General features: G+C 38.3%; 1 protein-coding gene and 1 pseudogene across 2 annotated transcripts in view; one reads left to right on the forward strand and one right to left on the reverse strand.

The window, feature by feature from the left end:
- Positions 1–17543, reverse strand: part of DLC1 (DLC1 Rho GTPase activating protein) — a 432547-nt gene that overhangs the window by 318382 nt on the left and 96622 nt on the right. For both annotated transcript variants that reach the window (XM_062213382.1, XM_062213381.1), the window contains exon 3: positions 12025–12174. In XM_062213382.1, coding sequence (XP_062069366.1) covers positions 12025–12174 — 150 coding nt within the window. The remainder of the gene's footprint in view (positions 1–12024; positions 12175–17543) is intronic.
- Positions 9964–10459, forward strand: LOC133775239 (uncharacterized protein KIAA1143-like; annotated as a pseudogene).

Raw genomic sequence — 17543 nt, forward strand, 5'->3', positions numbered from 1 at the left:
TATGTAGATTGCTTTAGGTGGTATAGACATTTTAATGATATTGATTCTTCCAATCTATGAGAAAGGAGTATCTTTCCATATTTTTGTGTCCTTCATGATTTCTTTCATCAATGCTTGAAAATTTTCATTGTAGAGATCTTTCACTTCTTTGGTTAAATTTATTCCCAAATATTCGATACTTTTGGTGGCTATTGTGAATGGAATTTCTTTCTTGATGTCTCTTTCTGTGAGTTCATCATTAGCATACATAAAAGGTACTGTGTTTTGTATGCTTATTTTGTAACCTTCAACTTTACTGAATTGGCTTATCAATTCTAACAGCTTTTTGGTGAAGTGCTTAGGTTTTTCTATGTATGTCATCATGTCATCTGTAAACATGGATAATTTGTTTTCTTCTTTTCCATTTCGATGCCCTTTATTTCTTTCTCCTCCCTAATTTCTCTCACTAAAACTTCTAATACTACATTGAGTAAGAGTGGTGAAAGTGGATATCCTTGTCCTATTCCAGATCTGAGGGGAAATGCTTTTAGCTTTTCCCCATTCAACATGATATTGGTTGTTGGTTTGTCATGTATAGCCTCTATAATTTTGAGGAATGTTTCTTGTATAACTAATTTGTGGAAGGTTTTTATTATGAAAAGGTGTTGAATCTTATCAAATGCTTTCTTTGCATCTACTGGGTTGATCATATGGTTTTTGTTCTTCATTCTATTGATATGATTTATGATGCTTATTGATTTGCATATGTTGAGCCACTACTGCATTTCTGTGATAAATCCCACTTGATCATGATGTATAACTTTTTTGATGTGGTTTGGGATTCAATCTGCTGATATTTTGTTGAGAATCTTTGTATCTGTGTTCATTGATACAGGTCTGTAGTTTGCTCTTCATGTCATGTCTTTTGGTTTTGGTATCAAGGTAACAGTGGCTTCTTAAAAAGAGTTTGGCAGTGTTCCATCCTGTCCAATATTTTGGAATAGTTTCAAGAGTATTGGGGTTACTTTCTTTTGCATATTTTGCAGAAGTCAGTAGTAAGGCCATCAGGTCCCAGACTTTTCCTTGTAAGACTTTTGATCACTGCTTCAATCTCATTGCTTGTTGTGGTTGACTGTATCTTTTGATTTAATCTAGGTGGGTTATATGAATTCAGGAATTTATTCATTTCTTTGAGGTTTCCCCGTATATTAGCATATAGCTCTTCATAGTATTTTCTGATGATCCTTTGTATTTCAGTGTTGTCAGCTGTAATGTCTCCTTTTTCATCTGTAATTTTATTTATTTAAATATCTTCTATTTTTTTACTTGTTAGTCTGGCTAGAAGTTTATTTATTTTGTTTATCTTCTCAAAAAAAAAACAACTTTTTTGGTTGATCTTTTATAGTTTTATTTGTTTCAATTTCATTTATTTCTACTCTGATCCTTATTATTTCTTCTCTCCTGCCAATTTTGGGTTTGGTTTGCTCTTGTTTTTCTAAGTCTTCAAAATGCATCATTAGATCTGTAATTTTGGATGTTTCTCCTTTTTTTAATGTAAGCATTTATTCCTATACACTTCCCTTTTAATATGCCTTTTGCTGTATCCTATAGGTTTTGATATGTTATGCTTTCATTTTCATTTACTTCACAAAAGTTTTTTACTTCTTTTTTAATTTCTTCAATGACCCACTGATCACTCAGTAGCATGTTTAATTTCCAAATATTTATGAGTGTTCTATTGTTGTTGTTGATTTCTAGTTTTATTCCTTTATGATCTGAGAAGATACATGGCATGATTTCAATCTTTTAAAATTTGCTGCGACTTGATTTGTGGCTTAATATGTGGTCTATCCTAGAAAATGTTCCACATGCTGTTGAGAAGGATGTATATTTTGTAGCTGTTTGGCAAAATGTCTTGTAAATGTCTTTTAGGCCCATTTGCTCAACAGTATGTTTCAACCATGATGTAGCTTTATTGTTTTTCTGTCTAATGATCTGTCCATTGATGAGAGGGGGTGTTGAAGTCACCCACTATTATTGTATTATAGTCTCTCTCTCCCTTTAAGTCTAATAGTATTTGCTGTATATATCTGGATGGTCTTGTGTTAGGTACGTATATATTTATGATTCTTATGTCTTCTTGCTGAATATAAGCGTTTATCAAAATATAATGTCCTTCTTCATCTCTTTTTGCAGTTTTTGTTTTTTTAATCTTTTTTTCAACTTTTATTTAATAAATATAAATTTCCAAAGTACAAATTTTGGATGGTAGTAGCTTTTACCCCCATAACCTCCCTCCCACTTGCAACTATCCCATCCCCCACTCCCTCTTCCATCCCATTCTTCATCAAGATTCATTTTCAATTATCTTTATATACAGAAGATCAATTTAGTATATACTAAGTAAAGATTTCTACAGATTGCACCCACAAAGACACACAAAGTACAGAGCACTGTTTGAGTAGTAGTTTTACCATTAATTCACATAGTACAACACATTAAGGACAGAGATCCTACATGGGGAGTAGGTGATTCCTGTTATTGATTTAACAATTGACACTCTTATTTATGATGTCAGTAATCACCATAGGCTCCTGTCTTGAGCTGCCAAGGCTATGGAAGCCTCTTGAGTTCAAAACTCCGATCTTATTTAGACAAGGCCATAGTCAAAGTGGCAGTTCTCTCCTCCCTTCAGAGAAAAGTATCTCCTTTTTTGATGGCCCGTTCTTTCTGCTGGGATCTCACTCACAGAGATATTTCATTTAGGTTTTGTTTTTTTTTTTTTTTTTTTTTTTGCCACAGAGTCTTGGCTTTCCATGCCTGAGAAACTCTCATGGCTTTTTAGCCAGATATGAATGCTTTAAGGGCTGTTTCTGAGGCCAGAGTTTTTTGCAATTTTTGATTTAAAGTCCGCTTCATCTGATATTAGGATGGCTATGCCTGCTCACTTTCGGTTTGCTGACCCTTTCTTGTCATTGAGTTCTCAACTCAAATATCACTACCTCAGAGAAGCACCTTTTGACATTTCAAGCTAAAGCAGTCTCTCCTCTTCAAACTGCATGGCCTGTCATTGTCTGTATTACAATTATGCTACATTGTTTACTTAACCCATGTTATTTATGTCCATCTCTGTTTTTTGATCTGTCAATCTACTTATCTACTTGCCCAGTCATTTCTCTTGTAATTCTTATCTATCTTTGTCTATTAGAATGCAGGCATCCCAAAAGCAGGGTCTTCATTTGTCTTGTTTACTAATATTTATTAAAATCTTTGAATAGTGTGTAGTACCTAGATCATCATTGATTTTTTTGTTTTAAAAATCAACTTTATTGATATACACTTGAATACATTAAAGTAAAGCTCATTTAGGTATACATTTTGATGAAGTTTGGCTAATTTATTAACCCAAACAATCACTACCACAATGAAGATACATAACATTTCCATTGCCCTAGAAAGTTCTCCACCTCTTTCCCAGGTAGCCCTACCAACACCCCCAGCTCCAAGCAAATACTAGTCTGTTTTCTGTCTGTTTAAATAAGATCTGTCTTTGATATAAATTGAATCATCTGGTATATACTTTTTTGAGTCTGACTACTTTTGCACAGCCTAATATTTTTGAGATTCACCTGTAGTACTGCTTGTCTTGGTATTTCATTCCTTCTTACTGCTGAGTCCATTACATAGATATACCATAATTTGTTCATCCATTCATCAGTGTAAATATTGTTTTATGAAAGAGCTAGACTGACAAATATTAATATCTTTCTTCTCATAGTCCTCACAAGAGAAATAGTGTATAGTTTAGGCTATAAAACTATGAATCCTCAATAGCATTGAAACTAATTTTTCTCCAATTACAAGGGCATAAAATATATACATAATAATGAATATGAAAATATTACATTTGCTAAACATGTGTGTGTATGTATAAAATACATAACTCTAGGGCGGGCATTGTAGTATAGCAAGTAAAGCCACCACCTGTGATACTGGCATCCCAAATGGGACCAGGTTTGAGTCCTGGCTATTCCACTTCTGATTCAATTCCCTGCTAATGGTCTGTGGAAAGCAGTACAAGATGGCCTAAGTGTTTGGGAGCCTGCCACCCACATGAGAGACCTGATGAAACCTGATGAAGTGCTGGCCATTGCAGCCATCCATCTGGGGAATGAACTAGCAGATGGAAGAGGTCTCTCTCTCTCTCTCTCCCGCTCTTCCTCTCTCTCTTTCTCTCTCCTTTTCTGTAACTCTTTGAAATAAATAAACAAATCTTAAAAAAGACAAAATCCATAAATCTAACTAAATTTCTCATACATGGAGTTATTTAAGTTCAGAACCGTTTTTTCTTTTCTGCATGGAAATGACAAAAAACATATTACCTTAAGAAAAAAATATGATTCTTTAAAATTTCAAATCGTGCAAACATCAATGGATAGAAGTAAATAATAGGTAATTTATAAACATCACATGAACGGCTATAAGCAGCAGGTAACTTATAAGCCACTTATATTTGATCTTTATGTGTACTAGAAATTCTTTAAATGTTCCTTCCTGTTTATGTTGTAGTTATATAAGTAAGAGCATAATCATATATCTTTATAAGCACACAATAATTGTGAGGTAAAATAATAAATTTAAAACATACTATCATTTTTGCATATTTACTTGTCACAGACAATATTTCACAGCCATTATTATCTGCCTTGCCCATTCTATGAGGAAGGTGTTGCTATCACTTAAAAGGTGATGAAGCCAAGTATATTAGCTTTTTATCACTATTACAAATATCTGAGAGAGGCTCCTGACAAAAGATAGCAGCTTTTTTTCGCTTGTGACTTTGGAAGTTTCCAGTCCAACATCGGTGGCCCCATTGATTTTGCTAGAGGATGGCCATGGCAGAGTGTATATGGAGGAAGGATCACATGGGGAGCCAGGATGCAGAGAGAGTGGCTGGACTCAACTGGCTTTTATAACCAACTCTCTGGTAAGAACCTTCCAAGGAATGTCCCCAAGGACTTCCCACCAAGGGCCCAACTCCGAAGCACCATAATTAGATTAATCTTCTATCAGTCTTAGCGTCATTGACATAAGACCTTGGGATTTAAAGCTTAAACCTCTGCATGAGTTTGGGAGCCATATTTTCATACCATTGCACTAAGGCTTAAGGCAAGTAACTTGATCAACATCATATTTCATGGTAGAGTTGGTACTAAAAGTCAGGTTTTTCTGACTCCAGGGTTCAAACTCCTAAAGTACCTACCACAATTAGGACTATTACCACAACTTAGGACTAGTATCCTAAAACACAACTAAATAAATGATTTAAGAAGGATCATAACTGAGTAGTTTGGTACAATTTTTTTTATTGTTTTCTCTTCTTCCCTTTGTTCACTATGAGAAATAAAATACATGTGCTCTCAGGATCTCCCATGCCTATGCCATCCTTTCTCTGTTCACTACTACCATACACAAACTAAGTGGTGAGCAAGCCATGAATTATCCTTATAAGTGCCACCCAGCAATTTCCTTGTGACTCCACCTTTGCATTGTGCGATTCATCCTGCACATCATCTTCCTAAAAGGTTCTCTTTCATCATTGTGACCCTATGCCTCCAACTGTGCCAGGCAACAGGAATGTAAAGATCTTGGGAGTTCTTGTTGTGGAAAGGAACCCCGTGTGGTAGGTGCTATGTTGGAAGTTTATACAAAATTTAATTTTGACACAAAGGAGTGAGTTTCTTGTGATCCATTGGATACATGAGTACAAACTGGAAGATAACAACAAAGATCTCCTTGGTGACCCTTAATATGAATAAGATAATGGAAACTGCTAATCCCCAGGGAAAATTTTTAAGTTAGACAGGAGGGAGAATTAATTCTAGAATTTGGGTATGAGATTTAATGAGTGAATGTAGAAAGATGACCCACTGAAGATTTGGAAAGCAATTGTTGAAGAGGTAGAAAAAAAGAACAGGACAGCAAATAGGAGCCTTGGGAATGGTGAAAGCCAAGGAGAAGAGAATGTTCCATAACATCAAGCATCTCACATGGAGACCACTGGGTGTGTCAGCCATAGCCAAGAAAGAAGTTTTAGGTGAAAAGAGCTGTAAAGCTTGGCATGTAAAAGAAGGGCTGAAATAGGGCACTTCCTGAAAGAAAGTCAAGGGAAGCTTTTTGATTTTGCATTTAAATGTCTGTAATGAAAAAAAAAAATGACCTCTCCTTCCAATCCACTTCTCTTCTTCTTATATGCTAGTGAAGTACACTTAAAAAAGGAAGGACTTATTAATAGGTAGATAGTAGAAAAATATTATGGGTGAATAAATGTGCTACAGAGAAAAAAAGAACAAGAACTAATAGGAATACAACAGTGGATTTTCAATGCATGAGTAGGTGAATAATTGGTGGAACAAAGCCAGGAGGTGGGAGAGAACGAAGATGATGGCAAAGACAATAAGAGCAGCTTTAGATGACAACAGTGACATCTTTTCCTGAAGTAGGTGAAAGAAGGGACGCCCAGAGCAATTTCCAATGCAGATGTGATGCTGGGAAGCTTGTCAAGGGCCTGCGTTTCCTATGTGAAGAGGAAGGCAAGGATGTTTGAAAGAGATAAAAAGTAGGATTGGACTAAAGGCTTCCATAGCCCTGGCAACTCATGACTAGAGCCCAGGGAGATTACTGACGCCATGAACAGGAGTGTCAAATTGTTAAGTCAGCAACAGGAGTCACTGTGTACTTACACCCCATGCGGGATCTGTCCCTAATGTGTCGTCTAAAGCCAAGTGATGCTATGACTGGTACTGAAACAGTATTTTTATACTTTGCGTTTCTGTGTGGGCGCAGACTGATGAGGTCTTTGCTAATTATATACTGAAGTGATCTTCTGTATATAAAGATAATTGGAAATGAAAAAAAAAAAAACAACCTGGTGTTAAAATGGAAATGGCATAGAAAATTAATTATTTTGAAAAAAAAAATTATGTAGGATCTCTGTCTTTAATGTGCTGTACATTGCTATTTAATGCTATAATTAGTAATCCAATGGTAGTTTTTTCACTCGATGTTGCTATATGGGCAAAATGTTGAAACCTTTACCTAATATATACTAAATTGATCTTCTGTATACAAAGAGAATTGAAAATGAATCTTTACATGAATGGAAGGGGAAAGGGAGCGGGAGGGGGGAGGGTTGCGGGCGGGAGGGAAGTTATGGGAGGGGGGAAGCCATTGTAACCCACAAGCTATACTTTGGAAATTTATATTCATTAAATAAAAGTTTAATAAAAAAAATATTCATTAAAAAAAAAAGTAGGATTGGATTATGAGGTGAGGAAAAGAGTAAAATTTTTGGATAGTTGCCTTGGAATTTGAAAGAAGATCCAGGGAGAGTGAAAAAATAGTGCAGAACGCTGCTGGAGGTCCAATTAAAGGTAGTGATAGGATTCTGGTCTACAGGTTTCCTGAGCATCTCTGTGTCATGGATGAATTATCCCAAGGTATTATCACTATCCCCTTGATCACACATGGACACAAAAATTAATTACGAACCCAAACTTAAAATAACATTATTGGGAAGAAAATGCCATCTCAGACAACAGGATTTTTTTTAATTAATTAATTTATTATTATTATTATTTTTTTGACATAGAGGATTCTGATTCTGGAAGTGGAACTTATCTCACTATTAATGAAAAATTTGCATTTTGTGAAGATCTCCACTAAAGCAGAAAGAGCATTTGTTCTGTGTGGAAGGAAGTAAGTTTCACCAGCTGTGTGACCTTTGGTAAATGATTCACCCTTCCCCATGTGTATGACTGCACATAAACAACTCATCTTCTCCAAAGTTCAGGTTTCTCACATTAGGACTGCTGAGAGGAGAAATGAAGTAACATGTGTAGAGATGAATGCTCACTAAATTCTACTGACATTTTTTCCATTCCCCAATCCTGCTCATGCTATGAGATTGGCTATCATTAGGCAGCCCTAAAATGTTGATATGCTGTTTGTGCTTGGACAAAGTTGGGTTTTTAAACTGTAAAGGAGAATACCAGATGCTAGACTGTGGGAAATCTACAAAGGTATAGTCACTTAAAAGGTTTTTACTAGGCAGCCTCCTTGAAGTCTTCACTTATTTCCTTCCTCCCTTCCTCCCTTACTCCCCTTCCACCTCTCCCTCCCAATATTTATTTGGTAGGGAGAGAAAGAGAGAAAGAGAGAAAGAGAGAAAGAGAGAGAGAGAGAGAGAGAGAGAGAGAGAGATGTTATTCACTGGTTTACTCCACAAATGCCTACAATGGCTGGGGCTGGACTGGACCGAAACCAGTAGCTGGATACTCAATCTGGTTCTCCCATGTGCGTGTCAGGAACCCAACTACTTGAGTCATCACCTGCTGCCTCCTATAGTACACATTGGTAAGAAGTTGAAACTAGGAGTGGAGCAGGAATTCCAGCCCAGGTGTTAGGAAACTGGCGCAGTTTTAGTCAGGTGGCCACATGGCCCAGCTACCTGAGCCAGGCTCCACCCCCATCCTAATGGGATTCGCTGCTCCTGCTTCCCTGCCCGCCCTCAGGCAAAGTTTTAAAAGGGCCTGTTCCTGAACACGTGCTCTCTTGGTCCTTCTCTCCTGCACTCTCTTGGCCTCTCTTGGCTTCTCTCCTCCTCTCATCTCTCTTCTCCCTCCTATCTGTCTCTCTCTCTTATAGTCTCCTTCTCTTTTTCCTTCGCCGCCCCTTCACTATGGTCTGTTGGGTGTTCCCCAATAAACCCTTTCCCTTACTCCGGTGTCTGGTGTGCTTTGCGATGGCTAACATTAAGATATAACACCAGGCACTTGGATATGCGATGTGGGTGTCCCAAGTGGCATCTTAACTGCTGTCCTCTTATTTGAACATTTTTCAAGTGAATGTCATTGTTAAATAGTCCACCATATATTATTCTTTACTGGTTCTCCCTATGTAGAGTCACTCTGGCATTTTCCCACACATATTCTCAAAGTAGGAGTAGGGGGTCTTGATTTCATTGTGTGCCTTACATTTCCTGCTAAACTGCACGCTCACAGTGCTGAAGGAGAGTGGGGCAGAGGCACTTTGTCCTGTGAATCTGGGACAGTGCTCCTTGGTAGATGATCATGGTCATAATCATGCCATTATCCATTTATTCCATAGTGCAATTATGAAATGGAATGGAAAGAGCCACTAGAAAAATTTGGATGATAGGAGAATACATTGGCTTTAATATACCAAGGAACAGAAACAGAGAACAAGGGATGACCTAGAAAAATGTAAAGACCAAAAAGCACTTTTGTGGGTTACTCTTTCTCATCTTTAGCTGAGTGCTTGGTATGAGTACAGGGTGGAAGGGAAGGGAATTAACAATTACTAAATATGTATTCTTTGTGGGATCTGTGGAAGCCCTCTCACGTATGTTACTCCTTCCAACAAGTCATTAGCTAGGAACAATATTTCCTTTTTTTAAAACTTGAACCTGCAGGTGACAAATTTAAAAGACAATTTTATGTTCCCAGAGAGTCAGTTATAGAAGTGGTATTGAACCCAGACCAGTGGAGGTCTCAGTTCATTTCCTCCCTGTATTATTTTGCCCATTCCAACTATATCTTGAATTTAGAGCTTGGAAATAGATTTCTATGAACAGACAACAATTGGGGTGACAGCTCACACAACAGGGTATGTAAAGTAAAATCCAGCCTCCAGTGTAATGGAGACAGACATCATAGATGTAGAGAAATCCTAAACTCATCACTCAGGTTAGCTCCTGTTTTTGTCTTTAACATTCAACAAAGAACCACATCTAGTAGGTAAGGGCTCTCTTGCTTTTGGAGATGGAGACAACAGAGTTGTATTTGGCAGAAGTCTACGCTTTTTCTTTTCTTTCCCTAAATACATGGGAATTGAGGAAAGTTGGATGTAGTGGGAAAGAGAAAGATTTAAAAGAGGGATTGAACTAGTGTTTCCCTACAGCTGTCATGAGCAAGCAGAGCCAGGTGTCCTACGTAAGGTCGGCCAAGCCAGCATCCCTGTCCCACTTCAAGGAGCAAGTCAGCTGCAGGGAAGGACCTACAGTAGAGACCAAGGGAATCCAGCCTCAGCTCCCTGAAGAAGATGGTGAGCACAGTGACAAGGAAGTGAACAGCCCCAAGTGGTGGTGTTAACAAAGGGAAAGCTGTCAGCTGAAGAAATCTTGAAAAACTAAAGCAGAAATAAAGGCAGCCAACATGGACGAAGAACCACCTCCAGCTGATGGGAGAATCGTGCATCAAAAAGCAGTCAAGTTTCCCTTAGATGAAACATATTCAGCTTTAACAGCAAGCTCAAAGAAGAAGACATTGAAGATGAAATCAGTAAGACTCAGCTTAAAAGTATGACAAAAGCAAGTAAAAAACAGTGGCTTCCTTTCTTTTGAAAAAAGAGGTGAAAATGAGTAAACATTTTGGGCTTAGACTTCTTTGAGAGTATTTGAAGTGCTTTTAAAAATGACTTTTTCCCCCTATTATAAAGATACTATAAGATCACCCTAGAAAATTTACAAAATATTGGAAAAAAAATAGTAAAACAAAAATTATGTCTATCCATGAAAACACCTTTGCCTTGAAATGCCAACCTTGTAGAAGTTGACTCCTATAAATATTTTGTTATTCTCCATGTGTGAGTGTGTTTATATGTAAATTATATTTTTTAAGCAAAATTGAGGATGTATTGCATATGTTCCTTCTCTTGCTTCTCATTTAACATTACATTGTGAGCATTTTCAAAATGTAAATTCAAGGGGCTGGCATTGTGGTACAGAAGGTAAAGCTGCTGCCTGCCATGATGGCGTCACATGTGTGCGGGTTCATGTCCCAGCTGTTCTACTTCTGATCCAACTCTCTGTTAATGGCCTGGGAAAAGCAGTGGAAGATGGCCTGAAGTGTTTGAGCCCCTGCTACCCACTTGGGAGACCTGGATGAAGCTCCTGGCTCCTCCCCATTGAAGCCAACTGGGGAATGAACCAATGGATGGAAGATATCTCTCTGTGTCTCCCTCTCTCATTGTAACTCTGACTTTCAAATGAACAAATAAACCTTTGAAAAATTGTAAAAAAAAAAATTAACGACCTATGCCAGATGAATCAGTTACATACGTGAATGGCAAAGAAGTACTAAAGTAGTACCAATTATCGAAAAATATGGATGTGCCTTTGCATGTGATTTTTCCACCTGTTTCATCTCAAATTACAAATCTTAGGGCTCAATGTATTTTTTTTTTTTGCATAACACAAATAGTAGCTAAATTGAAAAAGGACTTACAACTTAATTATAATTACAGATAAACTATTGCATTTGCTAGATCTGCACAAACTAAGCAATTTAATATGAAGCCAATATTAAGCTTGTAAAGTGTACAGTCATTCCTAGAATATACCTCTTTCAAATTTTATTCTGAATAAAATTTAAAATTAGAATCCCAGAGAAATATCTATCATCTAAAATGAAAGCACAGTGGAATAAAATTTTCACCTTTGTCCTATTGATTGTATTTCAATGAGTCAATTTTAAAGTATTTTCAAGTAAATTTTATCTAAATTCTTTATTGTGGCATCTTCAGCTAGTTCAACTAGCATCTATATCCATCCATCCATCCGTCTATCCATCTATCCATGAGCAAATATTTATTTAGCATCTTCTCTATGCAGTGTAAATTTGTGGGACATTGAGAATAAGTTATCAAGCAAAGTAGACATACTACTGTTAATGAAGTTTATGTTATATCAAACTTAATTGACAGGGAACCATCTACAACAAAACTTATTTAATAACCAGGAAACACAAGTGTCTCAAGTTTCCTCCTATTTAAACATTTCCTCTGGTAGCACCCATTTCTCTGTGGACTCCCTGAATAGAAGAAAGCATTGAAAAGCACAGAAAGATTTTTTTTTTTTATCATCTATTAGGGTCATCATCAAAGATGATACATTTGTAAAGGAAGCTGTGTGAGGTAAACAGAGAACATCCCCACAGGAAGACAAGAGAGGAGTGGCAAGCTCACAGGGACGTGCCGCCGCAGGCTGGCTGGGGTGCTGGCCGGGGAGGAGCTGGTGCTGAGGGCATTCTCAATGTCTTGGTCAAGTTGGTCCAGTTTCATAATCAGCAGCACCATGGAGTCCAGCCGCGCCCTGTCTCGATCTTCTCTCATTTCCTGGGGAACAGAACACGTTGTTACTGGATCGCAAAGGCCATTTCTTGGAAAGAATAAAAAGTTCCCTGTTCTTCAATGTGACAAAAAGGACACTGGATAATAGGCGATTTTCTATTTAAAGGGTGGGGGAGCCTAGTTTGTTTCAACAATGAGCTCTTCATTGGGAAGATGCTGACCCAGCATACATGAATATTAAAAATATAACTTATTTGGCAAAATGCAACAACAGAAAAGTATAACATCAATGAGTACTGATACGTGTTACTTTCCAAATCATTATTCTTGGGAAAAACTGCATATTAATAGATGTGGTTAAAATGCAAGGATGTATATGAGATCATATTTCTGGAAGAATATTTTTTAAAAAGCTGTATTGTAAAGACAGAACGACAGAAAGAGAGGGGGGCGGGAGTGAGGATAGGGAGAAAGAGAAAGAGAGAGGGGCTGGTGCTGTGGTGTAGCAGACGAAGCCCCCGCCTGCAGTGCTAGCATCTCATGTGGGCGCTGGTTTGAGTCCCGGCTGCTCCACTTCTGATCTGTCTCTCTGCTGGGGCCTGGGAGGGCAGTGGAGGGCCCAGGTCCTTGGACCCCTGCGCCAGCATGGGAAACCCGGAGGGAGCTCCTGGCTCTTGGCTTTGGATTGGCACAGCTCCAGCAGTTGTGGCCAATTGGGGGGTGAACCAGTGCATGGAAGACCTCTCTCTCTGCCTCTCCATCTCTCTCTCTGTATGGCTCTTTCAAGTAAATAAATAAATCTCTAAAAAAAAAAAAGAAAGAGAAAGAAATAAAATTTTCCATCTATTGGTTCCTTCTCCAAATGACTGCAATAGCCAGGGATGTGCCAGACTCAAGCCAAGAGTCCAGAACTCTGCCCAGGTTTCCTATGTGGATACTGGGGGCTCAAGTACTTGGTAAATTAGCAGGAAGATGGACAGGAAGTGATCGAACCAGCATTCTGATGTGGGAGGTGGAAGAGCTCTTCCATCTGCTGCAACAGCCTGGGCTGGGGCAAGCTGAAGCTAGATGTCCAGAACTCAACCTAGGGATAAACATGGGTGGCAGGAACTCATGTACTTGAGCCATCATCTGCTGCCTCCCAAGGAAGGAAGCTTTTAAAGCAGAGGAACCAAGACTGGTAGGGTATGTCTATGTCCCAAGAGGGGTCTTAACTGCTGTGGGAAATGCCTGCACTAGGGTCTCTATATTTTAATCAGCCAGAGCAGATTATTAATGTGAGAGACATTATCATTCAGATGTAAAATAATTGATTTATTAAATTAAGTTGGTCAGAGAATCAATTAATTAACTATTTGAGAAGCTGTTTGAATAACATAAACTTGTACTTGGTTTAATAAATTAATATGCATTAAAAGAGCTAGTCGTGTTTCCAAAAGGACAGATTAATTTTGAGAATAGATTCAGAATTTTCTGAGATGTGTTAATGAGTTCAGAATCCTGTGCCATTGTTAAGATTTCAGTTTCCTCCCATTGTCCCTGCTGTAGAAAACATTTAATAACGCTCTGACCGAGATTAAAAACTTTTGATATTAGAAAATTTTATTGTGCTTAACCCATTAAGTCTCAAGTTTTCAATTCTGTAAATATTTCAGTGACATAATATTTATTGCAAAGGTACCACAAGCGGTATATTTATTACTCAATTTAAGACTTTAAAGGGGTCCTATTTATAAATGATGGGACATAATAGATTAAAAGACACCATAATATTTTCTAACAAAACTGTACCTTACTATGTATACTATCCCTCATTGCTACGGAACTTTGCTATATGCAAAGCAAATTATTGCTAGCAAAATTATGCTTGTAACTTAAAGCTCTAGAATATTAGAATTTAATTTCCTTCTAAACCTCCTGGAAAATGGACAAATTTAATACTAATTAAGTCTACTTAATTATTCCCCCAATGTACTTGTTTCTGTAATTTTCTCTCCTTAAAGTTATGTTTGGCAAGATGATGTTTTTGCAACTCCATATTCACATATGGTTTTATGTGACTGTCTCTTTTTTTCAGTGATAACATCCTAAAGGACAAACAGTAGATTCTTCTCTGTGATAGACACACAGTCAAGTTATACAGTGCTCACACACAATACATTTTCAGGAATAATAACAGTGAAATCAATAGGATCCAGTGAAATAACGCCTCCTAAAGCCTTAGAAATGTATCTTGATATTCTTCCAGCTACGAAGTTAGTGTTGGATAAAGCAGTATATCCCGCAGCTATCCTAGACCTATCCTCAATTGTCTCAGAAACAATTTGTCTTTGAATTAACTGGATGCTGAGATTGTGCTTTAAAAACATTTTCAAATCCATGGGCTGAGCATCACATTATTTCAAATGATCTGCCAAAGGGAATAAACCAAACAGCCTTGATCTCCAGTACTGTGCTACAGAAATAAGCCTATTCCTTCTCCGGTTCTTTCATGAATGCTCCCTTACTCGCCATCCATTATATTCATCCTGAAGTGTCAAGTGTATCATATGTTACACATTCATAAAACCTCATAAAATAGAGTGACTGCAAATCTGATGCTTTGGATAAATGTTATTGACCTTGTTTTTAAAGTCCAAGTATTAATATTTCACAAAGTTCTAACCTTTCATATGTCCATGGCTAAACTCCAGCAAATAGCTCATGCCTGGAAACAGAGCAGTGTATTTGTAGATTTTGGCTAGGCTGAGCTCCTCAGTGGATATTTAATTTCATGCTGTCACTATGGTCCATGAAGAGGAACTTTTCAATAAATGAATTTACTTATTAATGTAATCAGATTTCAGTAACTTAACCCCTTCAAATCAAAGGCTACATGCTCAATTCTCTTCCCTCCTATATTTCCTTCCTCCTTCAATCACAGCTGTTCTGGCCCAAACACTTTTAAGGAGATTAAATATCCATCAGTGAACAAGACAGAGTAGATCCTTATTCTCCTGAATTACAGTGAGCCAAGGAAAGACCAGCAGTGAAAGTCAACAAATTCATAAATAAGATAGTTTCAAGTAGGAAGAAGTGTAAGGAGAAAATAAACAGGACAATGAGATACAGAGTAACTGCAGAGGTAGTGTCCCACTTTGTACATGCTGGTCACAGAAAAGCTTTCTACAGAGGCTGGTGATGTGGCGTAGCTGGTAAAGCTACTGCCTGTAATCCCATATGGGTGCTGGTTTGTGTCCTGGATGCTCCACTTCTGATCCAGATACCTGTTAGTGGCCTGGGAAAAGATGGCCCAAGTGCTTGGGCCCCTGCCACCCATGTGGGAGACCTGGAAGAAACTTGCTTCTGGCTTCTGCCTGGCCCACCCCTAGCCTCTGTGTTCATTTTAGAAGATAAAATCTCTCTCTCTTTAACTCTGACTTTCAAATAAATACATCTTTTTTCCCCCTTTAAGGAAAAGCTTTCTACAGAAGTGAAAGTTAAACCGTAATGGTTGGAGTGGGGAGGGAGAAGGAGATGAAGGAGATGTGAGAGGAAGATGAGATAGTGGAGGAGAGTAAGGAGAAGAAGGGGGAGGAGAGTAACACAGAGTGTTCCAGGTGGAGTAGAGAACAATACAAGGGGGGCCGGCACCATGGTGAAGTAGGTTAATCCTCCACCTGCAGCACTGGCATCCCATATAGGCAGCGGTTCTAGTCCTGGCTGCTCCACTTCCGATCCAGCTCTCTGCTGTGGCCTGGGAGAGCAGTGGAAAATGGCCCTGCAACCACATGGTAGTCCTGGAAGAAGCTCCTGGCTCCTGGCTTTGGATCAGCCCAGCTCTGGCTGTTGTGGCCATCTGGGGAGTGAACCAACGGCAGGAAGACCTTTCTGTCTCTCCCTCTCACTGTCTGTAATTCACCTCTCAAATAAATAATTCTTAAAAAAAAAAAAAAAGAACAATACAAGGATACTGAGATGTGGATAAATTTCATCAGCATGTGTATCAGAAACAAAGGTTAGTAAAGTTGGAGGAGAGGGGCCAGCACTGTGGCGCAGCAGGTTAACGCCTTGGCCTGAAGTGCCAGCATTCCATATGGGCGCCAGTTCTAGTCCTGGCTGCTCCTCTTCTGATCCAGCTCTCTGCTGTGGCCTGGGAAAGCAGTAGAGGATGGCCTAAGTCCTTGGGCCCCTGCATCCATGTGGGAGACCTGGAAGAAGCTCCTGGCTTTGGATCGGCGCAGCTCGGGCCATTGTGGCCATCTAGGGAGTGAACCATCGGACGGAAGACCTCTCTCTCTGCCTCTTCTCTCTCGGTGTAATTCTGACTTTCAAATAAATAAATAAATCTTTAAAAAAAAAGTTGGAGGAGAGAAGAGAAGGGGAGGGAGTCGCTTGCTGGTGCACAAGAGATGTATACAGCAGCCAAATTATATCTCGTTTTGAAGGTAAAGAGGTGAATTTTACTTTGTGCAATGGAGGCCCCTGGCAGGACGTGAGCAAATGAATGATTTGCTTTGCTTATGAAATTTTGAGAGTTCTTAATACATACTGGCAATGAAACATTTTTTGGATCATGCCATATTTGTTATCTAGCAATGTCGCATAATTAATATGTGCTCTTTATTTTTCAGTTTATTTTTCTAATTCTAGTCTTTTTTATGCTGGCATCTAAATTAGACACAGGTTAGAATGATCTTAAAGAAAAAGCAAGTAATTTTATAAGAGTGCCCTACATGTTTTGATATCACAGTGCTAAAGGAAGGTCACTGTTTTGGGGAACACACCTCTTGGGAGTAGGGGTGCATGTGCTGTGGTATGTTGGATCTCCACAGAGAAGTGCTGATTTTGTGGTATTTTCTGATTTCTCTGGTGTGAATATTTCCCTGGCTTGTTTCCAGCTACAAACTAGGCATTGTTGAACACAGAGTGTGAAAACATAAATACAATTTGCTCTTGTGAGCTGATGTATGGTGGATCCAAACACTCTGGGAGCGGAGACCAATGGGATAGAAAGTTGTTCTTAGGATTGGACTTGAATAGAAACCTTAATAGTTAAACCAATAATTGTGAGGTTCCATCAAATTAAGAGGATATTGAAATTGTGCATTTTATTTATTTAATTCATTTTTTAACACCTGGTCTTGATGCCCAAGTAACACTCAGTATAAATTTCAGATTTAATGTTTTGAAAATTCTTTTTTTTTTTCATAGTAATGGCTGTTGTCTGCCTTCCTTGCTCTAGTCATCATTTACATTTGTAAAGTTCCTTAACATGAATGATAATGAACGTATTTTTTATTTATATTTCTACTTAAGACACATTTGCTTAAGATATTCAACATAAAGTTTGGTATTTCACTCAACAACTAAGAATTTGGTACAGAAGTTCAGGACTTCAGTTAAATGGCTCCAGCTCTGCGATTGGGCAGATG

This window comes from Lepus europaeus, chromosome 16, assembly GCF_033115175.1.
Source record: "Lepus europaeus isolate LE1 chromosome 16, mLepTim1.pri, whole genome shotgun sequence".
Classification (NCBI taxonomy): Eukaryota; Metazoa; Chordata; class Mammalia; order Lagomorpha; family Leporidae; genus Lepus; species Lepus europaeus.